Here is a 12,599-nt window from a genome sequence, read left to right on the forward strand (position 1 = left end):
TGTATTACTTTATGCAATGTTGGTAAAATGTGTCTACTGCTAAACAATATATGGCTTAATTTTGCTTATTTCTTAGCTCATGAAAATTGAGCCATACTATTAGTATTCTTCCAAGACTTGCTTTTTTTCATCCAGCTTTATTTCCGGGACTCATCCATGTGCTAATGCAGAGCCATGGTTCATAATTTTCACTGATGCATAAAGTGACACTGTGTGGCTGTATCATAATTCATTACCCCTTCTCTCAGTGGATACAGAGAGCGCTTCCAGTTTTTGGTAAAACATCAAGCACTGCTCTGGGCACCTTGTGTCTGCTCCCAGTAGGAGCCTGGGTGACTCTAGAGCTTTACTTAGAGTGTGGTAACTGCGCTGGGATATGTGAACGTTACACTGGAGTGTGGTTACTGGGCTGGGTATGTGCATGGTTACACTAGAGTGCGGTTACTGGGCTGGGGTATGTGAGTGTTACACTAGGTGCGGTTACTGGGCTGGGGTATGTGCATGGTTACACTCGAGTGCGGTTACTGGGCTGGGGTATGTGAATGGTTACACTCGAGTGCGGTTACTGGGCTGGGGTATGTGAATGGTTACACTCGAGTGCGGTTACTGGGCTGGGGTATGTGAATGGTTACACTCGAGTGCGGTTACTGGGCTGGGGTATGTGAATGTTACACTAGAGTGCGGTTACTGGGCTGGGGTATGTGAATGTTACACTAGAGTGTGGTTACTGGGCTGGGGTATGTGAATGGTTACACTCGAGTGCAGTTACTGGGCTGGGGTATGTGATTGGTTACACTCGAGTGCGGTTACTGGGCTGGGGTATGTGATTGGTTACACTCGAGTGCGGTTACTGGGCTGGGGTATGTGATTGGTTACACTCGAGTGCGGTTACTGGGCTGGGGTATGTGAATGTTACACTCGAGTGCGGTTACTGGGCTGGGGTATGTGAATGTTACACTCGAGTGCGGTTACTGGGCTGGGGTATGTGAATGGTTACACTCGAGTGCGGTTACTGGGCTGGGGTATGTGAGTGTTACCCTGCATCAGATGAGACTGACTTGTTTCCCGGAGTGGTTGTGAGCCATCACATTCTCACAGCAATACATGAGCACGCTTCAATCCGCTCACTGACTATCCAGTATTCGATATTGTCAGACTCCTCAATTTTTGCCAATCTGCTGAGTGTAAAATAGTATCTAATTGTGGTCTTAATTTGCATTTCCCTGATTACTAACGAGGTTGGAATTTTTCATATGTTTATATTTGTGTTTCATTCCTGTGAAAAGTCTGTTCATGCCTTTTGCCCATTTTTAAAATTGGATTGTTTGGTTTTTTCCATCTTAATGATTGTGGAATGTCTGCACACACACATATGTGGGCTCTGACCTACATGCTGGTGCTCTCTGGGTTTCCATGTATTGTGGCATCCTCTCCCGCCGATGCCTCCCCTCCCGTGTAGGAGGACCTCTGCCGCCCTGCCCTGCGCCCTCTGGCTCACGCCGGTGCGCAGTGTGGCTCTGTCTCTGGTCCTCGCGGAGCCACTGTGAGCTCATCTCGTCCGCACCATCAGCTCTGTCGCAGGCACCGCCCACTGCCTAGTGCTGGACCCCCCGCTAGTTCTAGGGGCACCTGGATATTCCTGGCTGCTTGCGCTTCCATATGTATTTTAGAATCACCTTGGCAAGTTCTGTCAGTAACACCGTCAGCATTTTTATTGGTGTTGTATTACATCTAAGGGCCTGGTCAAACTCTCGTACCGGATCTCCCTATCTGTGAATGTGACATCTCTCTCACTTTATCTGTGCCTTCTTTAATGTTCTTAAACACATTTCAGCAATGATTTTCTCCAGATATATCTTTCATATATTTTAGATTTATTCCAAAACACATATTTTTTGTTTGTTTCTACAGGTGTCTCTTTATAAAAATCACATTTTCAAATTGCATGTTACTGGTATATAGAAATGTGTGTGATTTTTGTAAATTAAGTGTATAATCAGCCAAATGTCAATTTCTCATTATTTTTAATAATTTGTCTAAGAATTTGTTTAGGTTTCCTTTGAAGATGATCCTGTTATACCAATAATGACAGTTTTGTTTCTTCCATCCCAATACCGATGCCCTTAATATCTCCTTCTTGTCTTACTGTGTTGGCACGGCCCTGGCACAGTGTTGACCAGATGTGACAGTGGGCATCCTTGTTTTGCTCCTAATTTTCAGAGAAATGCTTCCAACATACTCCATCAAGAATATTCATTTTAGGTTTATTGAGATACTCTTTATCAGACTGAGGAAGTTTGCTGAAGCTTTGATAAGAGTTTTTCTTTTTTAAAAAATCCTGGATGGGTGTTCAGTTTCATCAGATTTTTCATTTTGCATCTATTGAGATGATTACTTATTTTTTTCTTTAATTTTTAAAAATTTTTGTGTTTCTTTTTTAGCGATGAGGTCTGGCTGTGTTGCCCAGGTGGGTCTCCAACTCCTAGGCTCAAGCGATCCTCCCACCTCAGCCTCCCAAAGTGCTGGGATGACAGACGTGAGCCGCTGCACCTGGCTTGGCTTTTCTCTTTTCAGCTGTTCAGGTGGTGAATGATGTGAAGATGTTCTAGCATTAAACCACGCTTGCACTGCAGGGGCAGCTTCACCTCGGCCACATATATAACAACAACAGCAAGAGCAACAATTCACTCTCACTGATGGATCCCGTTTGATAACGTTTCATTTAGGATTTTGCATCTACATTTGTATCAGTCTCATAGAATGACTTAGGGATCATCCTCTATTTTTCTTTTTTCAATATTTATTTTTTAAAATTGACAAATGCCAAATTATATTAATATATATTTATGATCCACAGCGTGATGTTTTGATGTAGGTATCACTGTGGAACACCTAAATCAAGCTCATTAATGTATCCATCCCCCTCACACACTTATCATTTTTGTGATGAGAACATTTAAAATATATTCTCTTAGCAATTTCCAAGCACACTACACATCCCATTACCTACAGTCCCTGGACCGTACGCCAGAGCTCCAGAACTTACTGCCCTTGTCCAACCACAGCCTTATCCCTTTTAACCAGCGTCTCCCACCCCCCCGTTTCCCTGTCAGCTTCTGTAAGTTCGATTTTTTTTAGATCCCACATAGAAGTGAGATCGTGCTGCATTTGTCTTTCTGTGCCTGACTTATTTCACTTAACATAATGTCTTCCAGGTTCGGCTATGTTGTCACAAATGGCAGAATTTCCTTCTTTTTAAAAGCTGAGTGGTATACATACATTGTATGTATACCACATTTCCTTGATCCATCCATCAACCAAGTGTCCGTTGATGGACACTTAGGTTGTCCCGTATCTTGGCTATTGTGAATAGTGCTGCAGTGAACAAGGGAGAGCAGATCTCTCTCCAACACACTGATTTCCTTCCCTTTGGATGCATACCCAGCAGTGGGATTGCCGGATCATATGGTAGTTCTATTTTAATCTCCCGAGGAACCTCCATTCTGTTTTCCATAACGGCTGTGCTAATTTACATCCCACCACAGTGAGCAAGGGTTCCCTTTCCCCACACCCTCACCAGCATTTACCTCTGTTTCTGTAAAAGCCATTCTAACAGGTGTGAAGTGACACCTCATTTTGGTTTTAATTTGCATCTCCTTGATGATTAGTGATGTTGAGAACCTTTTCATAAACCTGCTGGCTTTTTGTGCATTTTCTTTTTGAGAAATGTCTATTCAGATCATTTGCCCATGTAAAAAATCAGGTTGTTTGGGTTTTTGCTATTGAATGATTTGGGTTCCTTATATATTTTGGACTTTAACCCTTATCAGATATATGGTTTGAAAATATTTTCTTCCATTCTGTAGATTGTCTCTTCATTCTGTTGGTTATTCCTTTTGCTGTGCAGAAGCTCTTTAGTTTGATGCAATACCATTTGTCTATTTTTGCTTTTGTTTGCCTGTGCTTCTGGGGTCATATCCAAGAAGTCTTTGCCAACATAAATGTTAGGAAGTTTTCCCCCTATGTTTTCTTCTAGTAGTTTCACTGTTTCTGGTCATGAATTTAAGTCTTTAATCCATTTTGAGTGTGAGATAAGGGTCCATTTGCATTCTTCTGCATGTGGAAATTCAGTTTTTCCAACACCATTTGTTAAAGAAACCATCATATTCCATTGTATTCTTGGCAACTTTGTCAAAGATCAGTTGACTGTAACTGTGTGGACTTATTTCTGGGCTCTTTATTCTGTTCCATTGGTCTATATGTCTGTTTTTGTGCCGGTATGATGCTGTTTTGGTTGCTATAGCTATGTAGATTTTGAGATCAGTTCACGTGATGCCTCTAGCTTTGGTCTTTTTGCTCAAGATTGCTTTGTCTATTTGAGGTCTTTTTTGGTTCCATACAAATTTTAGGATTTTTTTCTATTTCTTTGAAAAATGTCCTTGGAATTTTGATAGGGATTGCATTCAATCTGTATATTCCTTTTGGTAGCATAGATATGTTAGTAATATTAATTCTTCAAATCCATGAATATGGGATATCTTTCTATTTATTTGTGTCTTCCTCAATGTCTTTCATTAAGGTTTTATAGTTTTCAGTGTAGAGATCTTTTATCCTTTTGGTTAAATTTATTCCTAAATTTTTTTTGATACTATTATAAATGGAATTGTTTTCTTGATTTCTTTTTTGGATGGTTCATTGTTACTTTATAGAAATGAGATTGATTTTTGTATGTTGATTTTGTATCTTGCAGCTTTGTTGGGTTCATTTATTAGTTCTAACAGTTTTATGGTGGAGTCGTTAGGGGTTTCTATATATAAGATCCTGTCATCTATAAACAGAGATAATTTAACTTCTTCCTTTCCAATTTGTATGCCTTTTATCTATTTGTCTTGCCTAATTACTCTGGCTAGGACTTCCAGTACTATGCTGAATAGAAGTGGGAAGAGTGGTCACCATTGTTTCATTCCTAGTTTTACAAAGGCTTTTAACATTGGGTATGATGTTAACTGGGAGCTTTCCATATATGGCCTTAGCTTGTGTTCAGGTACATTCCTTTTATACCTAATTTGTTGAGAGTTTTTATTATGAATGGATGTTGAATTTTGCCAAATACTTTTTCTGCAACTATTGAGATGTTCATATGGTTTTAGTCCTTCATTCTGTTAATGTGGTGTATCACATTTATTAAATTGGATATGTTGAACCATTCTTGCATCCTAGGGATAAATTCCACTTGATTATGGTGAATGATCCTTTCAATGTGCTGCTGAATTTGGTTTGCTGGTATTTTGTTGAGGATTTTTGCATCTATTTTCATCAGGGATGTTGGCCTGTAATTTTCTTTTCTTGTAGTGCCCTTGTCTGGCTTTAGTATCAGGGTAATGCTGACCTTGTGAAATGAATTTGGAAGCATTCCCTCTTCTTCAATTTTTAAAATATATTCTCTTTTTTTCTTTCCCTGGTTTATGTATTTTCTACTGTTGTAACAAATACAAGACCACCATTCAATTTCTTTTTTCTTCTTGGGTTTGTTTTCATAAATTTTTCTAGGAATTTGTCCATTTTGTGTAGGTTTTCCAACATAGTGGCATAAGGGTGTTCATGACATTCTCTTATTATCTGTACAATCTCTGTTCTACCTGTAGTTTTATACTCTCTGTCACTCTTACATTGTTTATGTGTCCAGTTATTTTTTTCTTTGATCAAACTTTCCAGAGATTTGTCTTTTTAATTAGTATTTTTAAGGCACTAACTTTTGGCTCTGTTCCATTTTATGCTCATTTTGATTTCTGACAGGTTTCTGCTTTTTGTCATTTCCTCCCTTTACCTTTCTTTGAGTGTATTCTGTAGTTCTTCCCTCTACTTTTTAAAGCTGGACGTTTTGCCCACAAATTTTTAGCCTTCCTTTTTTCTAACATAAGCACGTAGAGTCTGTAAATTCCCCTTTAAAGATCTGCTTTTACTGCATCCTACAAGTTTTGATACATAGTATTTTCATTGTTGTTCAGTTTTAAAATTTTATATCTATTATAGTTTTTCTCTGACCCATTACTTACTAAGAAGTAAATTACAAAATTTCTAAATGCATGAGAATTTTTAATTTACTTTTTAAAAATATCTTCTAACAGTTGCATTTTGTTCAGAGAATTTATTTTTTCTGACACTGGTTCTTTGAAATTTCCTAAGACTTCTTTTATGGCCCAGAACGTTCCACTTCTGTAAATGTTCCATGTGTGCCCGAGAAGAATGCATATGCTTTAATTGCTGCATGGAAAATTCTATTAGTGTCTATCAAATCAAGTTTGTTAGCTTTATGGTTCATATCTTCGTATCTTTACCTTTTTTTGGTCTACTTGACCTATCACAAATTGAGAGAAAGATGTTGAAATCTTCTACTACACTAGTGGATTTGGAAATTTCTCCCTGTAGCTCTATAAATGTTTGCTTTATATATTCTCTGGCTTTTTTTTTTAAGGCTGCATACAAGTTTAGAATTGGTGTATCATCTTGGTGAATTGAACCTTTTAGCATTATGAAGTGACCTTTTCCATCCCACATAATGCTTTTGATCTTCAACCCGTTTTATCTGCACTTAATGTGACTATACTAGCTTTTTATTGATCAATGTTTTCATGACACATTTTCCTATTCTTTCATTTTCAGTATTTCTGTGCCTCCATGCTTTTGATATATCTCTTATAAATAGCATATAGCTGGATTTTAAAAACCTAGTGTGGCAACGCCTGTCTTTGCATTGGTGAGTTTAATCCGTTATTGATACACTGGGACATGCCTCTCCTGTCTTACTTTTCAACCTGTGTTTATCTTGATTTCTGAATGCTGCTTTATTTTTTATTACTAGAGTTTTTAACTTGTTACTTTGAAAATATTGAAATGTACATAAAAGTTGCAGAAACAGGACACCAGTTCCCAGGTCCCTTTGGTCCGTGTCCCCCAGGGTTAACACTTCCTCTCCAGGACGCTCCAGCACCCCTCGGTGCTTCACGGGTCTCTTGTCAATGCTGGGCGAGTCCTGCATAACCGCAAAAGCAGCGAATCGGCGCTGATCAAATGTGGAACATCTAATCGCAGGCCCCTCTCAGGGTTTGCTGATCGCTCCAGGAATGCTCTTCCTAAGTCCAGGGTCTAGTTCAGTTTCACCTGGTATATTTCGATTTCATGTCTCTTGAATCAATGGAGATTTAAAAATGTAGTTCATTTTTTTCTGACTCTATTTTTTAAAAATCTGCTTATACACTTTATTTCAATTTCAGTCTTTTATTTGTTTCCCTTGAAATTTTGCCAGGTATATCTACTGAAACAAAGTCTAAAGTTAGACATCGTCGCAGTCCTTCCTGAATAATGCATGATCCTTCAGCACTGCCGCGCTGATCGCTCCCTTCAGACTTGCACGCTGTTGTGATCCATCATTCCCAGCCTGTGCCAGCCACTCTGGGGCTCTGACCCCGGGCGCGTTAGGGCCCCTCCGTAGAAAGGACGTGGCCGCCCAGCCCCGCTGTTCTGCGGAAAGGGGGCCATGTGGCGGAGGTTTGGCCTTGGATGGCAGCTGAGGCTCAGAGACCTTGAACCCAGTGCTCTGGCCCTGCCAAACTTTTCCTTTGCCCAGCATACCGGAACTTTCTCTCCCTTAGGCTTTTACGCAAGCCAGTGCCCCTTCCTGGGGTGCCCTTCCTACCTGCCCTCCTGCCCCCCATCTCCCCTGAGGAGCGTTTTCCTCACCCTTTGCCTGCCGTCCCATCCCCGGCCGCACTAGTGCGGCTGTGCAGTTACTCACCAAGTGTCACCGGGTCTGTCTGTATCAGCCGGAGCCAGGTGCTCGCCCCACCCTGGAGGTTCTGTGGGAGCCACATCTTCCCATCTGGTGGGCAGAGGCATAGGTAGGCTTCCTGGAGGAGGCGCCACTTGGGGTGAGGAGGAGAGGGAGGGCAGAGAGAGCAACCCATGGGCATGTGCAGGGTTGGGGAGGTGGGAGGGGCCCTGCTCGGAGCACTAAGCAGGGAGGGCGGGGCCAGATCTGATGGCTGTCCCTGGAGAATGGTGTAGAAGGAAGAGAGGGGGCCATGGGGACAGCTGGCGGGTGGTGGCCAGAAAGGCATCTGCTGCACACTGACGGAGCTGAAGTGCGGGCTCTGTCCCTCTCTCCATCTCTCTGTTGCCATTGATGTTGCAGGAGACGGGAGCGGCAGGGAGAGCGAGTGACAGGAGACAGTGGCCTCAGTGGGCCTGCCTTGTGCCATGCTCTCGCTGGGACACACCGTACAGCCCCTGTGGCCGGGCAGCCTCCGCACGCGGGGCCCAGAAGGGAAGGGCCGCAGAGACAGCAGGCTCCGGGCGCCAATTCCAGGTGCGAAGTCTTTCCTCTGCCTCCGCCTGGGGTTTCCCGAGGGGCCACCATGACACCCTCGCGGGAATGACAGAATCCGGCTGCTACCCCTTAGAGCTTTGGGAAGGGGACATTACCAGGAAGGAGAGTACCTGTGTGTTTACCGCATGTAGCCACTCAGAGACTCCTGTGATTCTCACGAGGACCTGTTTGTCATCGTGTTTACAGATGAGGAAACGGAGGCTCAGAGGGGAGCCCAGGCCACTCGGCTGGTAGGCAGCGGACAGAGCCAGGGAGACCTGGCACCCACTGGGACCCCCTTCGTGCCGGGCACTTTAGATGGAGAAGCTCGTGTGTGGCCCTTCAGGTGACCTGTGCAGCGAGACTCACAGTGCAGCCCAGGGGCGTGCAGTACCTGCTGTGTGCCAGCCCCCGACCAGCTCAGGGCTGGGGACACACCGTGAGCAAACCAGCAAAGACCCCTGACCTCCTGGGGCTGGCCCGCTACCTGGGGGAGCCAGGCAGTGAACAGCAGACTGAAGAAGTACCGGAACCTCCCACGGTGACAACAGGGCAGTGGAGAGGGACAAGTGGGAAGGGGTGGCCAGCATGTGTCAAGAGGATGGTCAGCAAAGGTCCCGCTGTCACAGTGACAGACGAGTAAAGATCTGTAGGGGTTGGGGGGGGTGATCTAGGGAGGAGCACCCGGCAGAGGGAACAGCAGAGGGAACAGCCAACGCAAAGGCCCTGAGGTGTCTCATTGTTCTGGGACTGCCCAGGCCCCTCAGGGACTTTGCCATGCTGCCTCCTGCCTGGAAAGCCCCCTCCTCCCCACGGCCCAGGCTGCCTCCCTTGCGCCTCTAGCTTAGGACTTCAGTCCGGGAAGAGGGGTGGCTGGGCGAGTCGAGTGGGTTTTCTCCTGTCCAGGGGGCCCAGTTGGTTGCCTGGCACACGGCGGGAAGGGGGAGGAGCTGCCTAGGGTGGGCTATCGGGTAACTCGGGCTCCCCCGCCCACCTGCGCCCGCCTGGTCTGCCCACCTGCCACCTCTCTGAGCCAGCCCTGCCCTGGCCTCGTGGGCAGACCTGCCGGGGGAGCCGGAGGAGCCTCTCTAAAGGCCTCCGTGTTTGGATTTCCGTCTTCATCGCAAAAGCTCATTGTAACAAAACAAAAATCAAACAGAAAGTTCCACACGATCCCACTTCTGGAGAAAAGCGCTGCTCACCAATTAGCAGCTGTGACGTGTTCCTGGGAATGACGGTGGCGTGTGCAGATGCGTCTCTCCACTCAGGCGCCTCCCACGTGTCTGTTCCGCAGGTCGCCTTTCACTCCGCACCCTGGACCTCCTTCCTGGCAGCACACTTAGCCGTACCCCTCTTTTTCCGTACGACCCTCTTTCGAATGGCTGCAGAGGGCTTGGCTGTGTGGATGTGCGGTGACATTTGTCCTGACTCATGGCCAAGCCTCGCTGTGTGAACAGTGCTGCTCCCTGAGTAGCAGGGCCCGGGTGGAGTCGCCGGTTGGGAGCCTGTCGGGAGCCCTCGGTCTTTTCGCACCCCTGGGACTCCAAGGGGCCACCGAGGGCCCTTTCCCCAGCAGCACCTGGAGGTGTCTGGGCCCAGACACAGCTCCCACTCGGCTTGGCAGCCTTTTTCATCTCTGCCACGTCGGGTGGCAGTTTTGGCTGCCACCGGCCAGAACTCTCAGGCTGTGTCTGGTTCCGCAGCCGTGGTGCAGCACAGCAAGGCCTATGTGAGGTGCTCACCTGAGCCGGGCACCAGGGTGCGTGCCGTACCTGCCATGGCCCCACGCTGCACAGACGCCTGGGGGCAGGGGGCTCTCGGGGAGTCGCTGGCCCACTCTACCCAGCCTGTGAGGACTGCAGCGGGTGGGGGTCTGGCTCCCCAGCCCCTCCTCCGGCCCCACTGGTGACCCCCTCCTTGTGGGGGATGCCAAGCCTGACTCCACCGCGCTTTGCCCACTGGCAGTCATGGTCTTGGAGGGCAGCAGAGACAGGAGAGGCCTCTGTTCCGATCGGAGAGGGCCGGGTGGCACCTCAGAAGTGGCGTCTTGTGCCCTGGGACCTCGCAGCTCCCCTGCCTCCAGCTGGCCAGGCGAGGCCCCCCACTTGCTCTCCTCTGCCGGCCTCCACCGCACCCCTGAACTTGTTCGTCCCCAGCGTGAAGGCCTCCTGGAGGGACAGGCCCTGTGTCCCATCAGACCCTGGCAGGCCTTTGCTTGGGGACAGAGCAGGAGCCAAAGCCACACGCTCTGGGCCGCCCTGTGCCCTTGTCCTCGGTGGGTGCCCGAATGCCTGTTCCTTGGGACACAGTATTCCTGAGATCCAAGTCATAATTCTGTATTTTTCCCAGCAGAATGCGCCCATTTCAATAATTACAGCATTTGTAATCCACTTAGAAAACATGGTATTTTTGACGTGAACACTTAAGAAACAATCCGTTCCACACCCCTCTATCCAAATGGCTCCAATTTGGAATAATTCTTTTGAAATGGAGTCTAAATATATACAAATAGATGTTTCTGAAATGTCATGTATTCTGAATATATTTGCATGGGAAGCAGCTACTGAGGGATGGGGCCGGGGTGGGGGTGGAGGGACGAAGAGGCCGTGTGGCCTGAGCAGGGTGCTGGCCCGAGCGAGGCCACAGTGCCCAGGTACCAGCCCGGCCCATCTTGTGGGTGCCCTCGGCGAGTCACTGCCCTTCTCAGGGGTATGTCCTGCCCTGGCCCTTGGGGAGCGTCAACCCAGGCCCTGGGTGTGGGCGGGGACTCCTGCAGACGGGAGGCCTTTGTGCCCCCAAGTCCTGAGCTGTGCCTGGTGGCCCAGAGGGTGGTGGCCTTCTGTTCTCTACGCCACCTGCTTCTCTGAGTTTCTTTTTGTTCGTTTGTTCTGGTTTCTGTTCTTTCTGTTGAAGGCACTCCTCAGCTGTCTGGGGTCCGTATCGTGTGCATGTGTTTAAGACGGAGGCCACTGAGATGCCAGTCCACTGAGTCCCCTCCTGGCCTGCCCGGGGAGTTCCTACTCCCCATTCAGAAGCCGGTGAAGCACCCTATGCATGAAGCCTCCCTGACCTCTCCCTAGTGACAGTCCCCAGCACAGATCAGTCTGTCTTTCTCCTCCATGGCGGGCTCAGAACTTGTTAAATTAATAATAATCACAAGGATATATAAGAATAATAAGACTATCTAGTGAGGAATGTGTGTCTGGTATTCGCCAGGCCCCAGGCTACGTACTTTCCACACATCATCTTAATTTTAAGGCTTTCTTATTGCACTAAACAAGATGAAAAAAAATTAAGGCTTTCAAATGTCCCTACAGAGTCCATGGCATCATCCTATGTTTACAAAAGAATCCAAGGTGCCAAGGGGGACGTGGCCGAGACCCCCAGCTGGAAGGGGGTAAGCTGGGAATCACACCCAGGCCTGGCTGACTCTGGAGCTTGAGCAGTTGCCCTGGGTCTCCTGCCTCCCTCCGTTTGGATCTGGCTCCAGGGGCAGCCCAGAGCAATTCCTGAAAGAGCATGCAGGCCAGCTTGGGCAGGGCCCTTGCAAGGGGCAGATTCTGCCTAGCCCCTGCCCCCTGTCTGCCACAGCCCAAAGTGGGCGCAAGCCAAATACTCCTGAGGGTGGGAGGCTGGAGGGCCAGGATATGGTGGCAGCCACTGTCTCCCCCAGCTCCAGAGATGCAAGATCAAGTGCTGCTTCCTGTCAGCTGGAGTCACTGCCCTGCTGGTCGTCATCCTCATCATCATCACCACATCTGTCTGAAAGTGATGCCACCTGTGGTGAGTGCCCCACCTGCCCCCACACCATCCACCCTCTGCTCATCCACTCATCTGTCCCTCCACCCATTCATCCATCTGCCCATTCATCTCTCCATCCGTCCATCCACCATCTATTCACCATCTATCCGTCTATCCACCCATCCATCCATTCACCATCCACCATCCATCCATCCACCATCCGTCCATCCTTCCTTCCTTCCTTCATCCATCCTCCATGTGTTTGTTGAGCACCTTCTCTGCATCAGGCACGGGCTGGGCCCTGGAGACCTAGTGGTGAACATGGCAGAGAGTCGCCCTGTGCTCCTGGAACTCAGAACCACAGGGGTAGGCCAGCATGAAGCCTCCCTTTTTCCAGGCACCAACCTCCAGCTGGTCATGACTGAATTGCACTGGGGCCAGTCGACAGCAAGCAGAGCATGCCATGTTGTATGGTGGGCATGAACTGGGAGCC

At 47.5% G+C, this 12,599-nt stretch overlaps 1 protein-coding gene across 1 annotated transcript in view; it reads left to right on the forward strand.

The window, feature by feature from the left end:
• TSNARE1 (t-SNARE domain containing 1) overlaps positions 1 to 12,131 on the forward strand; it is a 115,919-nt gene extending 103,788 nt beyond the window's left edge. Inside the window, exon 12 of the mRNA XM_069465939.1 lies at positions 12,039 to 12,131. Coding sequence (XP_069322040.1) covers positions 12,039 to 12,131 — 93 coding nt within the window. The remainder of the gene's footprint in view (positions 1 to 12,038) is intronic.
• Positions 12,132 to 12,599: the final 468 nt, after the last annotated feature.

Source organism: Eulemur rufifrons, chromosome 3, assembly GCF_041146395.1.
Source record: "Eulemur rufifrons isolate Redbay chromosome 3, OSU_ERuf_1, whole genome shotgun sequence".
Lineage (NCBI taxonomy): Eukaryota > Metazoa > Chordata > Mammalia > Primates > Lemuridae > Eulemur > Eulemur rufifrons.